Source organism: Pimephales promelas, chromosome 3 (genome assembly GCF_988280905.1).
Source record: "Pimephales promelas chromosome 3, fPimPro1.hap1.1, whole genome shotgun sequence".
In the NCBI taxonomy this organism is placed as follows: domain Eukaryota; kingdom Metazoa; phylum Chordata; class Actinopteri; order Cypriniformes; family Leuciscidae; genus Pimephales; species Pimephales promelas.
In genome coordinates this window covers 12,246,992-12,270,939 of record NC_142771.1, presented here as the reverse complement: position 1 = coordinate 12,270,939, position 23,948 = coordinate 12,246,992, and the positions used below count along the sequence as shown (strand labels likewise).

General features: G+C 36.7%; 1 protein-coding gene and 2 long non-coding RNA genes across 3 annotated transcripts in view; 2 read left to right on the top strand and 1 right to left on the bottom strand.

Moving 5' to 3' along the window:
• Positions 1-13,070, top strand: part of rgl3b (ral guanine nucleotide dissociation stimulator-like 3b) — an 18,200-nt gene extending 5,130 nt beyond the window's left edge. The window contains exons 2-16 of the mRNA XM_039662733.2: positions 195-469; positions 1,990-2,028; positions 2,383-2,552; positions 2,704-2,846; positions 2,925-3,146; positions 3,306-3,409; positions 4,159-4,243; positions 4,492-4,578; positions 5,790-5,822; positions 6,186-6,307; positions 7,401-7,493; positions 7,646-7,739; positions 8,404-8,673; positions 10,980-11,094; positions 11,508-13,070. Coding sequence (XP_039518667.2) covers positions 195-469; positions 1,990-2,028; positions 2,383-2,552; positions 2,704-2,846; positions 2,925-3,146; positions 3,306-3,409; positions 4,159-4,243; positions 4,492-4,578; positions 5,790-5,822; positions 6,186-6,307; positions 7,401-7,493; positions 7,646-7,739; positions 8,404-8,673; positions 10,980-11,094; positions 11,508-11,653 — 1,998 coding nt within the window. The 3' untranslated portion in view covers positions 11,654-13,070. The remainder of the gene's footprint in view (positions 1-194; positions 470-1,989; positions 2,029-2,382; positions 2,553-2,703; positions 2,847-2,924; positions 3,147-3,305; positions 3,410-4,158; positions 4,244-4,491; positions 4,579-5,789; positions 5,823-6,185; positions 6,308-7,400; positions 7,494-7,645; positions 7,740-8,403; positions 8,674-10,979; positions 11,095-11,507) is intronic.
• Positions 8,507-18,911, bottom strand: LOC148981981 (uncharacterized). Its single transcript, XR_016155063.1, has 3 exons — positions 18,718-18,911; positions 18,377-18,513; positions 8,507-8,639 (listed from the first exon to the last, which is right to left on the bottom strand). It is a non-coding gene; the product is annotated as an uncharacterized LOC148981981 (long non-coding RNA).
• LOC120473132 (uncharacterized) overlaps positions 13,922-23,948 on the top strand; it is a 22,158-nt gene continuing 12,131 nt past the window's right edge. Inside the window, exons 1-2 of the long non-coding RNA XR_005621548.2 lie at positions 13,922-14,143; positions 14,239-14,300. This is a non-coding gene — a long non-coding RNA (uncharacterized LOC120473132). The remainder of the gene's footprint in view (positions 14,144-14,238; positions 14,301-23,948) is intronic.

Genomic DNA, 23,948 nt, shown 5'->3' with positions numbered 1-23,948 from the left:
TCTTTTAAAAACATAAAAAATCTTACTCATCTAAAACTTTTGACCGGTAGTGTATATATAATATATGTGTGTGTGTGTGTGTATATATATATATATATATATATAAATAAAATATTACTTTTTATAATTGTGATTTTTTTATATGCAATTTTGGTGAAAATACAAGGATTATGTCTTTTGTGTCATTGTCAAAGGAGCCTGTTCAGGAGTGGGGCGAGGAGCATGAAGAGGGGGCGGTGTTCGGGATCACCCTGCGCAGAGAGCCGGTCCTGCAGTCAGCCGAGCCCACCGAGGGTTTCGTTCAGTACCGCACATGTAAAGTGCGCAGGTTAAAAGCGGCCACGCTGGACCGGCTGGTCTCTCACCTCGTGGACCCCTGCTGTCAGGAGCGAGACTACGGCAGAATACTGCTGTCCACGTATCACACATTTACCAGCTCCAACAAACTCATCGAGATGCTCTTCCAGAGGTGTGTGCTTACAGGTGCATATGGAAATGTGTGTTCGCGATAACAGGCTGTATTTGGCTATCTGTTGTTTGTGTGTTGGATTTCTCTACGTCATTTATTTATATAGTACGTCATCACTGATCACTTCCTTAAACTCATGACTGACTTCTGGTCTCATTGGGGTTTATGGCTTCATTTAATTATTACCTTTTTATGAGAAACACTGCATCAGTTAGGCACTTTTTTAATTATATTTTTCTATATTATATAATATTTTTTTAACACATGGGTTGTGATAGTCTGTTCAGTCAAGCCTGTTTCGTCTTGGTTGAATCTTGCATCTAAATACATTACTTTTAACTCTTTCCCCACCAGTGTTTATATATATATATATATATATATATATATATATATATATACTGTATATGTACTGTATATATATATATAAAGGAAAAGCAGTCAAGTTACTTTCTCAACATAATGTGTGTCTTGACAAACTCTTTAAAGGGATAGTTCACTTTGAAATTAATTTTTGGTATGTTTTATCTTACTTCAAGGGCATCCAAGATGTAGGTGTCTTTGTTTCCGCAGTAGTTTCAATTTTTATATTTTTAGGTCAAACCGTTCTTGTCTGTCAGTCATATAATGGAGGTCTATGGTCACCACCTCAAAGAGCATGCACAGAGAAGTCCAAATTAAACATGATTTAATGACTCGTAATGTAAGTACACATTGATAAGACACGAATCAAGCGGTTTGTGTGAGAAAACGAACAGCATTTATATGGTTTTTACCTCTTGTAACCACAGCCACGTCCAAGTGATATGAGGGCGTGGGCGCTTTGTGACTGTGATTACAAGAGGTAAAAACGATAAAAATACTATTTCTTTTCACACAAACCGCTCGTTTCATGTCTTAGGCCATCAATGTGTACTTACATTTACGAGTCATTAAATCATGTTTAATTTGGACTTCTCTGTGCATGCTCTTTGAGGTGGTGACCATAGACCTGCATTATATGACTGACAGACAAGAACGGTTGACCTAAAAATATCAAAATTGAAAATACCGTGGAAACAGAGACACATACATCTTGGATGCCCTTGAAGTAAGCTAAAACATACCAAAAAATAATTTCAAAGTGAACTATCCCTTTAAACTAGATTATTTATCTCTAATCGCCATTGAGCTGAGAAAACCCCCCCCCAACTAAATTCAAGATGTAGATATCTGAAAACAAGTTTTAATCGTATGTAATTTTGCTTGCTTTAAGGATATTTAGTGTTTTTTTTGTTGTTTTTTTACTGTAAAACCAGACAAATACTATAAGGAAAGGTTATATTTGGCATCAGTCCGTCAGTCATTTTTTTAATGTGTAAAATGAAACGGTGTCTTTATAGCTACTATCTGCTATAACACTGTTTTGTCAATAAGGTTTCATGACAAGACGTCACGTAAAATAATTAAGCAACACAGTACTGTTAATGTTTTTATATAAAAACTATTTATAAAGAAGTATACCTTTTCATCTTTTCTAATAGGGACAACTCTTCACTTGACAGCACCAGTTACCGTGACAGGTAAAAATATACGCTGACAATAAGATGTTTGACACTTTGTTTCATGTCCAGTAGACCTTGATTAAATTAATCTGGTTTGGGCCTATCTGTTTATCCAACCAATAGCAAATGGAGGAAGCATATTATTCTTGAAATTACGTTTTATGCCACTATAATGGTGGAGAAATTGTACTGGATCTTTAAGTCAAGTCAACTCACCTTATTACAGATAGTTTCAAAGTGTTATTATTCAGCTGAAGTCAGTTCAACTTTTAATTCAACTTTAAACAAGTCCACTCATTTCATAGGGTTTCAGATGTGCAATTTTGAAAATACAGCTTCAATACTTGATTTGTTTTCCCGATTCCCTCGTAGCTGTTTGTGGACTTTGCTCCAGATGTGGTTGGACGAGTACAGTGATGATTTCAGGGATCCTCCCATGCACTCTTCCCTGCGTCTCATGTGCTTACAGCTGAGAGGACACCCCTTTCTCTTCCCCCTGGCGAAACACTACGAAGCGCTCCTGAAGAAATTCCAGACTGAAGGTCAATACTGGATTATTTGTTTGTTGTGGACATCATTTTAAGATTTAATGTCTTGTTATAGGCTGAAAAATGTCTATGGATCAACATTTAACCTCTTTGGAATAATTGAAGCCAGCTACAATTTAAGCTCTTCTGTCTTTTGCACATCCAGATGTTGTGGCAGATTGTCCAGTTGATTATATAGAGGAACCAGGCTTGAATAAGGAGGCGAATGACATTGAGTCGGATAACCTTGCCGATTTCATGGATTTCTCCATCACAGATGTTGCAGAACAGCTTACCCGTATGGATACTGTGAGTGCCACTGTTTCATTGCTTCCTTATGGTTATGGTGACAGTCATCTTGTAATTTTGGTGTTCCTGATGTTGTAGGACTTGTTCATGAAGGTGGTCCCTTTCCAATGTCTGGGCTGTGTGTGGTCCCAACGAGACAAGAACGAGAACCTCTCACCCACTGTTTGGGCCACCATCACCCAGTTCAATGCAGTCACCAACTGGGTCATCACTTCTCTGCTCCATCCCTCGTCTTCCGCCTCTTCCTCCACAACCACAGAAAGAGCCAGAGCCATTGAAAAATGGGTTCGGGTTGCACAGGTATGCCCTTTTTACAGAAAAAGTGATGTCTACTGAGAAAATTAAAGTGTTTTTGACCTTGGATGCATGTAAACCTATTGTAGTAGACCTCCAAAACAAAAGTAGGAACCTTTAAAATCATTATAGGTATTAAAGAAAGACTCATTTCTTTTGACCCAGGGGTGCAGAGAGCTGAAGAACTTCTCCTCTCTTAAGGCCATTTTATCTGCCCTTCAGTCCAACCCCATCTACAGACTAAGGAAGACCTGGTCTGCTGTGAGCAGGTACAGATATACACCCTTCAAATGCAATTGGCTTTTATGGTCGCTATAGTCTCACACAGCTGGTTTTGTTTTCTATATTTCTAACCAGAAAGTACTTTGTAGAAAACCCTGAGCATTTTGGTTAAGCCTAAAACCGTATTCTGGACAATTTTGGGAAAAATAGTTTTGATTTATTTTTTTAAAAATACTTCCCTTGATCTGAGCGGTACAAGACTTGGCTACTTTTCCTAAGTTTGCCTCCTGAACACACACATTTTTTTTGGACTCAATTCTACAATGTTAAGTGGGTGAAAAAAACTCCTTAATCTTGTATTTGGGTCAAAAATGGGCACCCATAGAAATGAATGGGGAAAACTGTCATTTAAAAGCATTCTAAAATAAGCCAAAATAAGACACCAGGTGACAAAGTCACTTCATCTTTAGGTTTTAACTCTAAGAACTTATTGGAATGATATTTTAATGTAGTTAAAAAAAAAATAAGCATAATTTACATGGAAAATATGGTACTTTTTGAAGAAAATAAATTAACCCCCCCCCCCCCCAAAAAAAAAAAAAAACCCACCATAAATGGATAGACAAAACTTTATCGAAGACAGTGATATAACATTTATAATAAATAAAAATTAGGATCACACCTGAGTCCTCTATGCCCACATTAGTCCACAATTACAGGATTTAGGGCTTTAAAGTGAATACGGTTTGAGGGTTAAGCCATATTTCATTGAAAACCTCTGATTCTGTATTTCCAGAGAAGCCGTGTCTGTCTTTGAGAACCTGAGCAAAACGTTCCCTGATGAGAACTGTGTTCTGACCAGCAGAGAAATGTTTTTGGATGTAAGCCATGAATATATTGTGTCGGTTATTTTTGTATTATTTATGTACTATCATGTTTGTGATAGATTTGAATTAATATTTAGTTTTTTATTAATATTTAGAATTAGCTTTAATTTGTATATTTTCCACAAACACACACACACTCACACACATATATTAAGATTGTTAGTGTTTTTTACATAATCAATGTTTTACAGTGATGCTCTTCAGGTGATTTAATAGCCGAGTGTTTTTTTTTCTTTTTCCAGAGCTCAGCTGGAGGAACAGTTCCATACCTGGGCACGTACCTTACAGTATTGAACATGCTGGACACTGCCCTGCCAGACACTGTGGAGGTGAGGTTGGAATCATGTTTGTTTAGGAATGGCGGATTGCTTGACTGACTTAGCGGTGCTCATACTAATACACACTGTTCACCTCGCAACACCTCAGCTACCAAAAACACACAGAACAACCTAGCATTTACCTTTCAGCCACTCAGAAGTGTCGTAGTGACCATCCAAAACACCCTAGCAATCACCTAGCAACACCCTAGCAACACCCTAGCAACCTTTAGAATAGAACAGAAAGAACAGAGATGAGAATGTGATAAAAAAAACGTGCTAAAAATCACACAGAACACCATAGCAACACCCTCACAACACTCTGTATGCCATAGCAGAGAATGTGATAGAAACCACTCTGAACACACTAGCAGATGGATAACTGTGTGCTGAAATGCACACAAAACACCCTAGCAACCCAGTCACTCAGAAATGTTCTAATGACAACCTAGAACACCATAGCAACACCCTAACAACACTCAGTATACAATAGCAGAGAATGTGATAGAAACCACTCAGAACACCCTAGCAACCCAGTCACTCAGAAATGTTCTAATGACAACCCAGAACACCATAGCAACACCCTAGCAACACTCAGTATACCCTAGTAAAGTAATGTGCTTAAAAAAAACTCAGGATTTCAAAGTAACCAAATAACTTTGTGCTAAAATCACACAGAACACACTACCTGGGAACCATTCAGAAATGTCCTAGTGACCATCCACAACACCCTAGCAACACAATAGCAATCACCCTAGCAACACCCATAAAAACCTTGCAGAGAATGTGATAACAACCACTCAGAGCACCCTAGTAGATTCATAACTGTGTGCTAAAATCATACAGACCACCCGAGCAACTACCTTGCAGCCGCTTAGAAATGTCCTAATAACCATTTCAGAACACCCTAGCAACACCATAGCAACACACAGAATATCCAAGCAGAACATTTTCTAAGAACATCATAGTAGCTGCATTACAGTGTGTACAGAAATCACACACAACACCCTAACAATGCTCCAATGACCAGTCTGAACACCCTAGCAACCACATAGCAACTACGTAACCATTAAAGCATCTTATCAGACACCTATAGCAGCAATGCCCTGATGTTTGCATAACTCACATTTTCTTTTGAAAATGTAAAAATGTCCTTTTTCTCTTATCAGTTTTCAATTTGATTTCACATATCATTTTGATTAATATCTGTCCATTATCAACAGGGTGGCCTCATTAATTTCGAAAAGAGAAGACGGGTGAGTCCTGTTTGTTTATCTTCTTAACTGTCTAATTAGATGTACCCAAAGCAGTCTTTGTCCAGATCTTGTTGTTACAGATTTGGTAAGAGCTCATTCTGAATAGACATGAAGTCCTCTTTAAAGCTTCGGTTTGACGTCGGCGCCGTAGAGATAGACTTATGTTTAAAAAGCACTCTCTTCCTCCGAAAGGGAGACTGATGTTAATCTCATGACTGATTATTATTTGTGAGGGGTGTGTTACATAACAGTCATGCTAACAGTCTTTGGCTTTGTTTCCTCTATTTCACTTTAATCTCTTGCTCTGTATATTGTTGCTTTGCCACTAATTTCTTGGGAATCACTCCTCCCGCTGTTTTACAGGAGTTTGAGATTTTAAGGCAGATCCGTCAGCTGCAGGCCTCGTGTTCTCAGTATGTTTTACCCCGTCATCCTCAGATCGCCGCCTGGCTGCAGAGTCAGAAACTGCTGTCGGATCAGGAGAGGTGAGACTCGACCTGATTCACAAAAAGAGTGGGCAATGTGTGGATCAAAATAAATACTATGCTTTAGGTCCTTTTGTGAGGATATCAAATTAATATTAATCTCAATGTCAATTTATTTGTAAAGCACAACTGAAAATAAAAATATATAAAATAATAATAAAATATAATATAAATATAAAAACTATTATTTACACTATTATTATATACTATTAGTTTTTACTACTATAAAAACTAAAACTAACATCATTTAATATAAATACTGTAATTTAAATATTAAATGGAAACAATAAAATCTGGATTAAGTATAATCCTAAATGCCAGTAGCAAAACAGATCTAATAAGTTAAATTAAAATAAAATAATGGTAACACTTCATAATAAGGTCTCAGTAGTTAATTTATTACTAGGGCTGTCAATCGCGATTAATTGCATCCAAAATAAAAGTTTGTGGGTGCACAGTGTATAATTATTTTGTATATATATAAATAAATACACACACACATGCATGTATATTTAAGAAAAAAATATTATTTATATATAAAATATTTATATATAACATAAATTATATATAAATCTACATTCAGTATATACATGAAAATATTTCTTAAATATATACAAGCATGTGTGTGTAATTATATATAAAAAATAATTATACACAGTGCGCCCACATATATTATGTAAACACAAACTTTTATTTTGGATGCGATTAATCGTGATTGACAGCCCTATGACTAACACGAATTGACAATGAGCAACTATTAGTTACAGTATTTATTCAATATTTTAATGTTGGTTAATACAAATCCAGCTGTTCATTTTAGTCCAGTCCAGTAAATAAAGTAAAAAAATACAACATTTCATTTTAATAATGTATGAGTAAATGTTGTAATTAAAATGAACTAAGATTAATAAATGCTGTAGATAGAAGTATTGTTCATTAGTTAACTAATTCCAACTAATAAAACCTTACTGTAACGCAATAAAATAAAATAAATTCATAAAAAAAATGTGTAACCTTTAAAATATTCCCCCAGAATTCTGGTATGAGATCACTTCCTTTATCTTAATTGCGCTTGTTGTGTCACTTTCCTCAGCTATGAACTTTCCAGACAGCTGGAGTCTCCTCATGACACGTCTCCATCCAACAGCGGCTGGAGTCACCAAACTCTCACCAAAAAGCTCTCATCGTGAGTATCAGTTTAAACTCCATTTCTAACTTATGTCAGGACGCAGGTAGTTAGCTGCAATTATCCTATTAGCTGAAAGCTTTCATTTGCATAATAAAGTGTACAACGACAGAGATAATGTGGCTTAACATAGCAAGAATTTATGTTTGCAGGCTCTTGTCAGGAAATGAGGGCTCCCGAAAGAACGCAGATCAGATCAGCGTGTCCTCGTCAGGATCCAGCAGCTCTGAAATTGAGGAATCAACGGTACGACACGTACAATTTTATAATGATCAATTTAGAAGCTTTAATTTTGCCCTTGTGTGTTAGATCTTAGTAGAAACATTTAATTATATACACACACAGACCGTCTTTCACATCATATCCCTTTGAGACACTAAAACTTTTGTCCTTGTTTTTCATTTCCCACTAATCGGACACGAGTTTTCGTCGCTAACTTGACTCAAGCACAGTGTTAGAGAAGTCATCTCTGTGTCAGCAGTCATGCCCTCATGCCCCGTATTCAGAGACATACTGACGTCAGACACTACAGATACTTCAAATTCTTGGAAATTTTGGCCCTGATCGCTTCCATGACGTCTTTTGAAGTTGCTGAGACCAAAGTGTCAACAAAATGTTGTAGGCTCTTTCCCAACATTACGTTTATGCATTTGTGTACTTGCAGTCAGGCTACACTTTATCAGGAATCAAACCCATGATTATATTCTACAAGTCTGATCTCATTTCACATCTCTCATATGCTTTCATCCTTTTCATTGAATTAAGTAATTTAAACTCAAATCAAATTAATTTGTTTAGCCATATTGATATGGTATTATCATTCAGTCATTATAATGACTGTTTAGCTCAACTGGTATTTTTGACGTTCTCTTTTTATAACTGGTCCTAAAATGTGACTCTCTCCTTTCAGAACACGGCCAAGGTTTTTCCTTCGTCTTCCTCTCCTGATTCCTCTACCATGTCTAGTTCATCCTCCAGCTCTCAGCAGGACCTCTGTCTTAATCCATCATCCTCATCCTCGTCTTCTCCAGCGTCAGCTAACCCTCACCTGGTCTCCTGCCATAAGCGCTCGTTCTCCATGACCACCCTGCCCTTCTACAACAGACAGGTGGACGACTCCTGCATCATCAGGGTCAGCGTCGAGTTCTGCAACAATGGCAACATGTACAAGAGCATACTGGTAAGTTCTTGCCCATGGGACTGTTTTTTAAGACATGCTTTTTGATATCAGCAACTACAGATTTGGTACAGTTAATTCCCGGCATGGGAGGCGTGCTAACAAGGACACTATAGAGCGCAGCTTCTTGAGACTAGGGGAGTGAGGTTTTCTCTCACAGCTCTTACTAGCTGGTAGGGGTTGCACAGACTAGTCAAATAGTCAACTTTAATGCTCGGCCATGACGCTTTAAATGGATAGTTCATCCAAAAATAAATTTACTCACCATCAAGTCATTCTACACTGTAAAACAAATAGTTTAATGATAATTTATGTAGTTCAGATATAATATTTCGATTTTCTGAAGATCAAATCAATCTCCTTCATTGTATTAACTCAATTTTTCAATTTCAGTGAACTTAAAATTTTAAGGCAACCAGGTTACTTCATTTTTTTTTTAAGTTTAACCAACAATATTTTTTTTTACAGTGTAAGTTCAGACTAATACAATCGGGAGTTATATAAAAAAAAGGTCCTGGCTCTTTACCTTTATAATGCCAACGAAATTGCTGTTTCTGTTTTTATGGAGTGCATCCATCCATGATAAAATTGCTCCACACGGCTTTGGAGGGTTAATGAAGTCCTTCTAAAGCAAAGCGGTGCATTCGTGTAAGAAAAATATCCATGTTTAAAGGGTTAGTTCACCCAGAAATGAAAATTCTGTCAGTATTTACTCACCCTCTTGTTGTTCCAACCCCGTAAGACCTTCGTTCATCTTCAGAACACAAATTAAGATATTTAAGATATTAAGATCACTCCTGCATACTAGTCCATAGGCTTCTTGAGGGAATGACTCTTGCTGGCATCGAAAAGTCATTAAAGACATCGTTAAAATAGTCCAAGTGACTACAGTGGCTCAATTTTAACTTTATCAAACGACGAGAATACCTTTGTGCGCCAAAACAAAAATAACGACTTTATTTCAACTATTCACTTCCTTCTCCATGGGCCTGTAGTCAGTTAACGTAGTGTGATTTCGTAGAGCTACGTCACACGTAGGCTCACTATTGGCCGACGCTGGTCATGTGTGTGATGCGTGTGACGTACAATAACAGAAGCTTACGCTATTAAACTAGTAACCTGACTCGCGCAGAGAGAGAAATAAACGAATAGTTGAAATAAAGTCGTTATTTTTGTTGTTTTTTGCGCACAAAAAGTGTTCTCGTCATTTGATAAACTTAAGATTGAGCCCCTGTAGTCACTTGGACTATTTTAACGATGTCTTTAATGACTTTTCGAGGGCCATCAATTGTCATTCCCTCAAGAAGCCTATGGACTAGTATGCCGGAGTGATCTTAATATCTTAAATATCTTAATTTGTGTTCCGAAGATGAACGAAGGTCTTACGGGGTTGGAACAACATGAGGGTGAGTAAATACTGACAGAATTTTCATTTTTGGGTGAACTAACCATTTAAGACTTTATAAAGTAAAATAACTAGCTTCCGGCCAAAAAAACGTATGGATTCCACTGAAGTGCTCCACAAGATATGTTTGATTATTATACCATCAGGATGCTCAGGATTGATTGGGAGAATGCACGTTTTAAACAGCTTAAGTTAATAGCCGTTCTAAACTAATTTGCTGCTGCATTGTAAAACACACACAGTAGCTCGCACATGATCACGTGCAGATCGCAGAAACATTCAATTGCGCGGCGGCGGAAATGTATTGTCAACACTGTTCTGTGATTATATCAATAAAATAACTTAGAAACTGGAAAGTTCTTGCATATTTTTCCATACATTATATATATTAAATTGATATATATTACTAAAACCCACAGCCTTGCTATTAGTAGAGAGATTAGTAGGCTAAAAAAGGCACCATTTAAACAGCATTTTGCTGTTAAGACTATCAAAATTGAAGTAAGAAGTCATAGAGATTACTTTTTACTCTGCAACTATGCACTACCAAAAAAAAAAAAAGATGAAATGTTCTAGGTACCCATCTTAATTAGTATTCATTTACAAAAGCCTAAGAATGGCTTGAAGAATAATGCATTGAACGTTACTTATAGGTGCAATTTAGCATCTTTTATATTTGCTAATCATAATCATCATCCTGAAATGAATAATTACCAGGCTGGTTATGTTGATTATATGTTGATTGGTTGTTAAATGTAAATATAATTACTGTTATGAATTCAATAAAGATCTAAGAGTCATAGTGGACGATTACTGTTCTTTTATTTCTTAAAGAGTTCAGTAAACATTTAGCAGAAACTGGAGTGAATTCTGTTCTTTCTTAACTTAACGATCTCTTGCGCAGTTGACCAGTCAGGATAAGACGGCGCAGGTGATCCAGAGAGCTCTGCAAAAACACAACCTGGAGGATGTTAGTGAGCAGGATTTCACCCTTGTACAAGTCCTGGCCCAAGGCAGAGGTACTGTAAACTGGTTTGACTAAATAGTAACACTTTACTTGAAAGGGTGTGCATACAACTGACATGACAGCGTTTTATACATGTTTATGACTTTCATTCGCTCAATTATGACATTTTTAATGCAAATATGACATTGTTTGAGATGTCTTTGTTATGACTACTTGACATAAACCATTACATCATCACCTGCTGTGTCTTTGTCATGAATTACTTAGACAACACAACCTGTCATAAGCATGACATGGCAGATTAATGATCAAACTTAAGAAACCACTTACCGGATAAATTAAACTTGTCATTATTAAAATAGTGAACTTTTGAATCCCACTATATGTTTACACTGTATGAAAACTATAAATGGAAGGTTTGCACATGTGGATTACTCATCATTTGTATGCATGATTTTGTTGTAGAGTTGCATATTCCAGAAAAGGCCAATGTGTTTTACGCCATGTCTACATCAGCCAACTATGACTTTGTTCTACGGCGATGCCCAAAAGGCCAACGGAAGCAACTCATTCGCTCAGTTTCACTGTCATCAGGACGAGCGACGAAATAACTGCGGATTCGCCCTTGATGTCTGACGGATTCCTGTGCAAATAGTCGTTAAAAAGACGTGTCATTCAGACACAAATGGAGATGTGTGAGATCGAAAACATTTGAAGACTATAAGACTATTCTGGTCCACAGTTCACCTTGGAAGGTGATGACGCCGTTCACAAGCTATTTTACTTCCATAATGTGATATATTTCTGGTTGAAACAGGATAATTCTTTGATGAGAAGTTTTATCAGTTCGTTTAATTGGATTGTGAAAGGTTAGAATATGAGGATTTGGTGACGTCATTACATTTTGATGTATAATTCATTTCTTTGCACTAATGAATCATGCATGATACAATCTAGAACATTCTTAGATGAAAAGATTCTATATAGAACCTTAGAGGGTTCTGTTCTATCAGGAACTTCATTTATAGAACATTTTATGGCTTTCCATCATGGGATCATTTCATGGATTTACAGTAGTTTTAATTCATTCATTCATTTTATGACTTAAAGAGCTTGTAAACATACCTTTTCACTGGAAATGAAGACCCTTTTTGGCATAAAATGTTCTTTACTCTTAAGTCAAGAACCAAAGTGTGTACATATATATGTGTATATATCGTGCCAATTATGTTGACTGAAGGGCTTTGCAATGGAAAGGCAACTGTCACATGTTCAGTTTCATGAACTGATAACCCTGTAAATTGTTTTAAGTGACAAGAGACTGATAACAAACACGGCACCTTCTTGAATTCTTAACATTCAGTGCAGTGATAATGGGATAAAGCAATGCTTTTCAATGACCTTCCGCTCTGTCGCGAGACCGTCTAACCAGATTTACTGTATGATAACGCACTTATACTTCGAATTGAAACACAATCGGAGCCTGGAATAAGACTTTTTCAATGTTCACACAGACTGTCTATGGTTGATACATCATCAGTTCACTATTTACTACTATAATTCCTTCTCATGAAACCATCATTATGCGGGAAGACCGGTGCAGTGGTATTCCCGAGACACGCTTTCATGCTGTTGTCCACTGTCATTTGATGAACCCAGTTTTTAGAAGAATATTTTTTCTGATTTATTATTTATATGAGGCTGTGTCTGATCTTTTTACACCATTATGTCTTGATTCCTCCTTTATCTGCAGAGAAATTCAGTAACTTGACTCCCCACAATCAGTCTTCTTCTACAGACTAATACTGTACAAGCTCTTGCAGTTTAAAATGAACAAGATAAATTATATTATCACTCTAAGATGTTTGAAATGTAGATATTTTAGTACTGCAATACTTATGTTAGTTTGTGTTGTAAATTGAATGCAATGTATATTATAGTTATTTTAATCATTTCAATGTTTCATTTATTATTTTTTTAATGTATTTGTATTTTATTTTATGTTTTTATATTATTATTGTTTTATTTTTAAAAAAAGAGAATTTTTTTAACTCCATGTTTTCTGAACCCTGCAACATTTCACTGATGAACTTTAAGCAATTTTATCTGAAAAACAATGTAAAAACCATGTAAATAAATACACAGAAGTGAAACCGTGAGTGCAAACTACTGTACTGATCTGAGATGAAAGGTGGTTATGCACAGATCGATGTGGATTTGCTGCTATGGATGGAGAGGCATTGTGAAAATGAGCTAGTAAAATATTAATATGCGTATGATGTTTGAATATACTCAAAGGTCTCTGAAACTAGCAAGAAGCATCTGAAGTCACACTTTCAAATGCTGTTATAGGAATGGGCACCCAAGTAGCCTTATATTAAGCTATGAGTAGCACATCTAAGCACCTGTTCAGTTTTACACTTGAAGACTTGACTAGGATGGCATTGAGATTTCAGTAACCTCAGCAGATCACGTGGAGAAATAAATAAAATCTGAAAAAGGACTGTGATTGTAGCCTATCATCTGAGTCTGTGGCACACCTTTGTCCTAAGCAGTTCCTGAAAGGAGTTTCCATACGCAGTCCAACAGTTCTTTTTCCAACATAGGTTTTAGAAAAGAGACAAAATTACTTTTAAAATGTAGGCTACAGTACAATTACCAAAATGCGAATTTGAATTAATTAATTAATTAAGGAGAATTAATTAACTACAATTATACCATGTATAATACCAGATATAATAAAAATGTAATTGAAAGACGTTAGAGACGACCTAATTGATTACCACGTGACCTCTAGTGATTGACAACAGGCCTGACTGACTGATAGAAAAGCTCGCGTGACGTTTACTGGTCTGTTTGAAATATGTTTGAATCAATTTTCCAACGGACTTCGGTGAGAAAATCAACGGATATTATAATAAACTGCAGCAAAAACCTATATGTCATTTACTAGTTGTTTAATGAAAGCAAATTGTTTAGTAACCGCGAGTAGTGGTTGTAAACAGTGATTTAATTAGTTAGGAGCGAGTATTTTAGGTTAAAGTGAATGATGGACGCAGGACGGACATTTGGCTTTAGGCCAATTTCTGCCAAAGACTCGTGTAAGTACTAGGCAAACACACATAATGCCTTAAATCTTTGCTAGTTTTTAAGGATGGTCAAATGATAGGCTATTTATTTGTTTTAACACTGTTAGGTCAAATACAGACAGTGGAGTTGGATGGAAATAAGGCAGGATTGACAGGCGACATGGAGGAGGTGAGTGAGGCAACGTTAGATGCAAATATTGGATGTTTTCACAACCCTGAACACTAAACCTGCTACTGGGCTCCTAAAGTTATGCAAAAACCCCAGCAATATCAAGCAGTTTCAAAGGTGTGACAAAGTCATGGGGGATTTCTTTACTTTAAAGTAACATTCAATGCTAGTAGCCTACTGTAAGTATTTTGTTTGTAGGCCATCTCACATCATGGATCTCACTTTTACAGTAGCACCTCTTTCTGCAGTTACTTCATCACACCAGTAGGTGGCGGCAGATGACCGTCTTTAAGTCAAGCTGTCAGCTGATAATTTATTTAGAGTAAGAACCCTGACAATATTAATTTATGGTGGTTCCAGTGCAAAGTGTGTACCTGTTATATGGTGACAAAACAGAATAAAGATTAAAAAGAAAGTACTTTAGTCTTGTTATTGTTAAATCAAAGGCAGACTAAAGTGAAAAGTAAATGAAATGTTGCATTTTGGCCACTAGATGGTAGAAAAAGCACAGCCTTATGAGTACATGTCACCATAATCAAACTATTTTGTCATTTAGATTGTTCTATGTTGGACATATGCATATTTTCTGCTCAGTTTGAACTGAAATCCTATCCCAAACACCTTGTGTCAGGGAAGTTTATTCACTTAATGGCAGGGGTGAGTAGAACGTATTCAAACCAAATAATGTCAAATAGTCCAATACAAAAATATAGAGACCAGAGAATCATTTGATCATGTTCAGTGTGTCTGGGTGGAAACGCCTGACTCACTCTCTGGCAGGACTTTGGGGTTTTTGGGCCAGACAAGAGCAGGTCCTGAGTCAGTGCAACAGGCCCTCAGTGGGTCGCTGCATGGGTGCGGACAGGGATACGGAGCACCCCACGATTAATCAGACCCAGCTGCCTGACAGTTTAACTGTACACCGAAACCGAGCGACGTGACACAACTAGAATGATGAAATTGAGCTTTACAGTGTTTCTTTGATCACCATTCTAGCTTTAATGTGCCAGTGTAGATAGATAGCCCGTTAAACTTGACTACGCTTCAGTAAAGTTACAATGATTGTCACTACTGATGTGTAATCTTATATAAACTTTCGGTTTAATAAAAGGTGTCGTAAATAACAGCGTGACCACATAGCTTTGGGTCGGTAAGATTTTTTTTTAGGTTTTTGTAATTCTTCTGCTCACCAAGGCATTTGATAAAAAATACAGTAAAACTGTAATATTGTGAAACGTTATTACAATTGAAAATTGAATTTCTATTTGAATTCTTTATAAAGTGTAATGTATTCCTGTGATCAAAGCTGTATTTTCAGCATCATTATTCCAGTCTTCAGTGTCAGATGATTTTTCAGAAATCATTACAATATGATGATTTGATGATCAAGAAACATTTCTGATTATTATCAGTGTTGAAAACAGTTTTTTTTTTTTTGATGATGATTCTTTGGAATCGAAAGTTCAAAAGAACAACATTTATCTGAAATATAAATCTTTCTTTACCGTCACTGTCAAATGTTAATTAAAATCTGATCCCAAACTGACCATGTATTTAAGAACATAATAATAGCTAATAATTTGTTATGGGCCAATAATAGGCCATTTGTTGTGACCTTTCAAAATCAATTTGAAGTTGTCTTATACTGTATGTTTGTCATATTTATCATTTGGATGCAGTCAGAATGAAAGGGATTGACTTTATTATTATCCACGTTTGACTTCACCAACTCATTTCTGAAGCTGTCCAGAAAGAGCCGTAAGAAAGCAACCATAAAAAACACACACATATTACAAGGTAAATGTGTTTTATGATGGTGGAAAAAACAATTCCTGTAATCCATCTTTTGTTTTTCTTACCTGACACACTTTCTATTTTGAGAAAGCAATTGCTTTTCATAATGAAGCACGTGCAGACACAAACACATGGATGCATGAATGTGTTTAAGGAAGTGTGCGTGCAAACAAACACACACGTACATTTACTCATGTTATGTATAAACACACCTACATTTGTCATTTCATACTTTTGTCGCACACTGTTTAACAGGAACTCACACATGGACTCAAAACTGATGTAAGAGGATATAGAGAGTCAAAGCAGAACATGTTCAAGAGAATAGGCTGAATCACAGGGTGAGTCGCAATTGCATGAACAATAAGTCCCCATGCAGGAACAACCTTGACTCACACACAGTCTTCACGTGCACTTACTCCGACAGTACCACAGCTCACAGTCAAAAAGCTCAAACAAAAAAATCGTATTGTTTCAAACATAATATGCAAGTCTAATTCATACACCCTCGGTGATGTAAATAGTGTCTTAATGTGTCCCATTACAGTCATGAGTAAAGCAGTTGACCCGTATATAAATATGTATAGTGCACATGTTAGGCAGAAATTTCTGTTTGTATTCTCAACTATTTTTTTCAGTCCAGTTAGCAAATTCATCAGCACTAATATAAAGAAAACATTTGGTTATTTGGGTCCAAGGTAAGTTTATGTCTTTTCAAAAAAGGATACTTGGAGACTCTATACTTTAGGGTAGGGATGCACCGATATGAACATTTTGGCCGATACCGATAATTCTTTATACTTGAAAGCCGATAACCGATATTTTGGCTGATAAATCTAAATCCAAATTTTTATTTCATTTTTGAGTGTCTGACTACAAAAACAAAAGTCTCACCATTAAAATCCATATCCCAATCACATCATATAGTTTACATGGACTATATGACAGACCTGTGCCGCACTAAACATATTTCAAGCAATTTCAAACCATGTTGAACAGTGCATCTGAAGCGTCTCAGCTGATGGAAATAATACATTAATTATCAGCTTTAATATATCGGCCTAATTTTCGTATCAGGCCCATTACTATTACACTAAAAATTAACATATATCGGCCGATACCGATATGGCGGCCGATATATCGTGCATCACTACTTTTGGGTCTCCAAGTGTCCTTTTTTGAAAAGACATAAATTGACCTCGGAAAAGCTTGCAAAATGTGTGAATTTGTGTGAATCACCCTTCAATCTGATGGTTTACAGCCAATGAGGACAAAATTAGCATTCAACAATATACATGGTGTAGTCTTAATTTCTCGTTTAATTTTGATTGGTATGTTTAATCTATTCACAGCCCTAGTATAGTATATATTTTAGTTTTATTTTTTAGTTATTATTTTATATTTTTATCTTTTATTTATTATTTTATATTTTTTTATTTAATTTGTATTGTTTTTATTTTTTATTTTTATTTTATTTTTAATTTTTTAACACAAAACAATTATATTTATAGTAAATTTAAGTGACACTCGGAATCCGAATGAGCTTAAATGTATTCTGATTTTATGATGCGTCCATTCAATATACTATAAATATTGTTTTGTATTAAAGAAATGTATCAATTAGGGGTGTAACAATATATCGTGTCACAATATATCGCAAATCAAAAGTGCAACGTATCGTGGATACTAGTGACAATATGTAGTGCGTATGTATGGTTCAACCAAAATAACATTTCTGTGCGAGTTTTCAGAGTTTCAAGTTACTACATTAAACTGCTTTATATAATGTATAATAATGATAAGGGGGAATATTTGTGGGTCCTACAGTACATAATTTTAAATATATCTAGCAGTGACAGTGCAAGCATATTCGTCTAAAATAATTCTGTATTTGCAGCTTCAGAATCATGAATATTTTTTTTCTGGTGTCTATCCTTGGTTTATCAGCACCGAGTCCAGGCCTATTCATTTACACACACATTGTAATATCAACCGTAAATTTTTTGTTAACCTTTTACTATATGTCTTGGATATCGTATCGCTAGTTTGTGATATGTATTAAATCGTGACGTGAGGGTATCGTTACATCTAACATATAATGTATATCCACATATAATATTTATTTCTCGTGTGCCAGTGTGGTGTTATCTAAAGTTACTGATCCCTGCGATCAATTGTACCTGGCAATGTTGCAAAGTTGCTGTAATCAGATCAGCATTTTGGCTAATATTAACAGCTGTAGTTCTTATGAAAACCAAATATATAACACCATAGGTTCGTACCCTGTTGTGGGAGGATTTCATATCGGCTGGGTCTGATGCTCTTGTCAGCGTAGAGGGGAAGATGGATGATACAAATTACAGTAAAATCAAGATGGCTCTTTCAACATGATGACACCGCCAAATCAACTGTTCAGTGGCTGAAAGACAGGATGATAAATGTCCTTGAAATGTCATGTCAGACTTGAGCAGTTCTGTTTGAGGAAACCGGCAAATATTCCCCTACAAGGTGCATGTGCAAAATCAGTGAAGTATGAAAATCAAATAACGTAATTTTGTCAAACCAGTCGATCAATTCCCCATGCCCCTGCATTTTCTCTTGTGTGAGAAACCGTTTTACTCACAATAGGGAAAGAGACTTCTGTGAATATTAGCTGTAATGATGAACACAATTATCATTCAGGGGCATTTTGGGGTCATGAGATCATATAGCCTAGCTTTGGAGCTCAGCTGCTGCTGTGTTTGTTTATGCTATTTCTATCCCTCTTTGCAAAAAAGGGGATGAAAAACACTGTTGTTTTCTTCTTGCCATTCTCTCATTTGGATGATGGCTTAATGCGTTTTCCGTGCTTTCATTTACCATGAGCGTGTGTGTGTGTGTGTGTGTGTGGAGGGGCTCCTTCAGGATGAGTCATTTGCTTACACTGGCCGCTCTCTCACACACACACGCTTGCTAGCAGCACATGGCCTGAAGACGGCACACACTCTCCCTTCACGTGGTGGCCCTTCTCTCCATCAGCACACCTTCCTATTTTCTCTTTGTGCTTTTTTTTAATCAATGCTTTAGCCGTCATAACCTAGTTTCTCTTTATCTACATGGATTTATTTGACCTTCTTGTATCAACAACAACAATTTTAAACAAATCCAAACACTGTTATTCCTGATCGATTTGCCTTCGATTTGTAAGTGCATTTGGATAAAGAATAATAAAAAAAAGACATGTTTACACTACACTATGGTAAAGTTATTTTAAATGCTGATTTTATTACTGGGGCTCAGTTATTAATGGTTCTTTTTAATCAAATTAATGGTTCTCAGGTTTTGCTGCTTAATATTTAGGGAAACGGTGATAACAGGAAATGCAATAGAGCATAAGACTAAGATACTCTAAATGCCTTTCAGCTGGGGTTTTTTCTTCACATGTTTGAGATGTTAAGTGTTTTATTTTTAGTTGACGTGAATACTGCACGGCATTTAGCTATGTAGGTCACGGTCGAAATGTTGTGTAGTTACTTGTCTTGTCTGCGAAGGTTTGTCTAACCTAACTACGTGTTCCTCTGCTAACCACATGATTGGGAATAAAATGCTACATTTGTTCCCAATGTACTATTGTTTCCACACAGGACAAAAATAAATGGAATCTCCCTTGTGGGATGATGCAGTCTCTGTAATTTGCGTCCACCAAATGAGTCACATCTCCTGCTGCTTATGCTGGTCTGGACAGATATATATATATATAAAAAATCACCTTTATTTAGTATCTTCCAGATTTTCATCTCTTTTTCTCCCTTTTAATCCTCAGTGGAGATCAATATAACCAACACTCCAAAAATGTACAATTTAATTAAATAATGTGTGCAAATGCAACACAATTCTTAAACATTTTATGGAAGTTTCATTGTGTGGAATTAATTTAAATGTTTACAACAAACTTTACAATAAAGTCTCATTAATTCATGCATTAATTCACATTAACAACGAGCAGCGAATTTGTTGCATTATGTTAGCTAATAAAAAATACAGCTGTTCCTTGTTGGTCATGTCAGCTCAGATCCATTATATAATATTAACAGATACAACTTTTGATTTGAATATTGTATTAGTAAATGTAAAAAATTAACATTTTAAGATGTAAGAACCATGATTAAAAAAGTGTTACCATGGTAGAAAGAAAGCTGTCAGTAGTCAATCTTTGATAAAATATTAGTAATGTAGAAGTATAGTATTATTTTTTTTAATTCCGAGTATGTTGCGTGGTGGTGCACGTATGCAGGAAACCCAAATTTGAATTCTGCTTCTCATTTTCATTGCATTTAGTAATCATAACTAAACATTCTACAACAAGACTTCAATTCATTCCAGCTTTGATTTCCTCAAAGCTCTTTGAATGTTCTTAAGTACTTCAGATTTTCAACACGGACTGCTGTATTATTCCACAGTCTTTAATCGTAAAACAAACACTGCTAATTAAACCCATAAGGCTGTTCAGAAGGCTTTATGCTTTGGATTGTGGACATGTGACGTGCTTCTGCGTAAAGCTTGTATGATTGACGAGGCCCACTCTCTGTTGTAATCCAAGATTAACCCACCCACCCTCATACTCGCCCTCATACTCACTCACTCACTCACTCACTCAGACACACACACACACACACTCACCCACAGTACCCTCACTCACTCACCCTCACACTCACACGCCCTCAAACTTATTTATCCACCCACCCACCTACTCACTCACTCACTCACTCACTCACTTACTCACTCACTCAACACTCACCCTCACTCATTCACACACACCCTCATACTCACTCACCCTCATACTCACACACCCTCACCCTCATACTTTTTTACCCACCCACTCACTCACTCACTCACTCACTCACTCACTCACTCACTCACTCACTCACTCACTCACTCACTCAGACACACACACACACACACACACCCTCATACTCACACACTCACCCACAGTACCCTCATACTCACTCACCCTCATACTTTTTTACCCACCCACTCACTCACTCACTCACTCAATAACACTCACTCATTCATCTTCACTCTTAATCTTAATTCCAAAGGCCAAGAGAACGTTATCAGGATGCATGTGTCCTGGATCCATGAAATAACTGGTATTTAAAAATACTAATCTGCCTGCCTCTTTGGAAATTTAACATAGGACTGACTTATGCCCCCTGTATTTAAGGAAGAATTAATTTTTTATTAATTCATTCACGTTAATTTATTCACGATACATTATTCATTCACAAATAAAATTGGTGTCCTTAAAGGTTGGATTTTTCCTCAATTTTTTTTAATTAAGGCATTATGATCAATTTCCAAAAGATGATTTTTTTAGTCAACTTTTTAGCATGGGTGTCTTCACTTATGCTAAGCACTGTAGTTGCAGGTCTCATTAGAAACATTTCTGAAAAAGTTCAAAACCCAAAAGTAATAGTTGCACGGCCCAGTGTGAACTTGGATACATTCCCGCTTCCCAACCCCCACTCCGACACACATAGCTCTATTCCCGCTCCCCCTCCCTACAGTGACCTTGGCAGTGTTCGAGGCCGTCAGGTCTTTACATAACTGCTCTGACCTCCGACAAGGTGTTACAGTAACACGTTTCTCCCCGGTGCATGTGAACCCGCTGTCACATGGGGACGGCTTAAGCCGTGTCCCTCCCTCAGGTGTTTGAATTTAGGGCGGAGGAAGTGGTTCGGCATGTAAACGAGGGCTGGCCGTGTAAGCTGACACCTCTGACTTTCGGGCAGAGCCGGACGGAAGCCATTAATATAACCTCAAGGTCTTTCCCTCTCCCTTTCTGCTCTCTGGAGTGAAATGAGGTTACTGGGTTTTATTGTGAGGTTGTTTTGTTTGTTTATTGTGAGGCTAATATGTTTAAAATATGGAGAGAAGTGATTTTAGGTTTAATTTTGTGATGTTGCCATGTCAGGCAAACATTAACTTTTCAGATCATCTAAGGTTATCAGTGGTACCCCAGCCTTTACAAAGTAAGCACACTGACATCACCAGCATTTCAACACCACTTCTCTGTCATTTCTAAATCATATAATGAATTATTTTTAAACTTTGGGTGACTTTTCCTTTTCCTTGATTGGATGGTTGTGGTTTGCTGTTGGTGGATCTCATGTGAGTGACAGGTAAACACATTAACAGAGAAGAGATGAGATGCAAGAGGGAAGGAAAGTTATTTTGATTAAAGATTGAGGCACATGAATTTAAAAAAAGTGGGTACCTGTCAGTCTGCAGGTTTTGACAAAATTGAGAACTTCTAAAGCTGCTCTATACTTCATAACTTTTCCCAGTTTACAATAAGACAACGTTTTAATTTAAGTTTTAGCTTTTTTTCCATTTTTCGAACTGGGGCATGTTTGTTTTCTAACCGCGTTTGTTACAAACCAAGGTCACAATTAGGTTAACATCCAGTCGCCAGCTTTTTGGAGTTCTTAATTAACAATAGTTAATGTAACACAACACCGGCGTGTCAAAACGTGAAGTGTTTACATGTGTGAGCTAGAGGTGATTCACCTGATCCAGATATATTAAGATCTGTTACGGTAAACGATGAGATAATGTTTTGTCCGTTTCCCCTGATTCTTCTCTGTCCTACTCACGTGTGCTTCGCAAACATAATGCTACACTTGGCTTATTTCCTCATGACTTCACCTGATAGCGTTTATGGTTTACAGAAACAGCTTACGCTGTCTCTCTCTCTTATCCCTTATTTGGCTCTGAACACAGTTGTTGTTGTGAAATGGAGATAAGGCTCTGAGTTGAATTATTAACAAATCAAAGTCCGGGTGCGGCCCGAAATGAAAGCAGGTCAACAGGTCCATGTGAGAGGAAAACTATTCAACCTGCAAGAAAACCTTGTCCCTTGGCCAGCCGCCATGGAAGCAAAGACGCAGTGCTAAAAGATTCACGATTCTGTGACATTAAATTGATAAATGAAAATGCAAAAAGCACATTTGGAAAGCTTAATCGCTGGTGATTTCACAATTACATTTCCTTGTAATTTCATTTGCAATTGTATATTTCCTCAAAGATTTGAGTAATAATTCCCCTGAATTGTTGTTGTATGGTCATATGAATTGCAGAAATTAAACAACAATATAATGAAATTGACGCATGGGCTACCGTATGCAGGGCCGGAACCAAGCGACACAACCAATCGATATTCTTGATACTGCTCTGCTCTATTATACACCGTTCCGTTTGTTATTAAAATGATATCTTTTCAGGCTGGTCGAGTTTAAGGTCTCTGCTGAACATAAGTGAGTGTGGGCATTTTCAAACTGTTAGGTGGTCCTAAATCATGCATTGAAAATGAAGCCCCTTAACGGACCCCACACGTTAACGTAACTGCCACTGTGATGTGAGCAAATTACGAAACGCAATCGTAAATGCCCCTCTGTTATGGCCTCGCCCACCGATCTGGTAACTCCCATTACTGTCCTGGTCTCAGTCAGCGGTATTACAGCGCTCGTAAATGTCAAAATGATTGAGATGGCCAATTTAATCAAAGAAGGCGGGACTTACTGGTCACAGAAGATGAATGCAAATTCTAATGTTACACTTTGTTTTAGTTGTGAAAGAGTGCATGGCAAGATAAGTCGCTATAAATAATTAATATTTATCTACTGTTTTATGACAGAAATGGTAAATGACTGACAAAAATGTCCTGTGATTCAAATTACTTCATAAAATTTTGTTGAGTTGGGTCAATTTGAAAATGATATAAGTTGATTCTTAAAGCCTAATCCATAACGGAATGTGATGACAAGACATGTTTTACATATTAAACATGTGTTTAAGAGGGAAGGTGTGCACTCT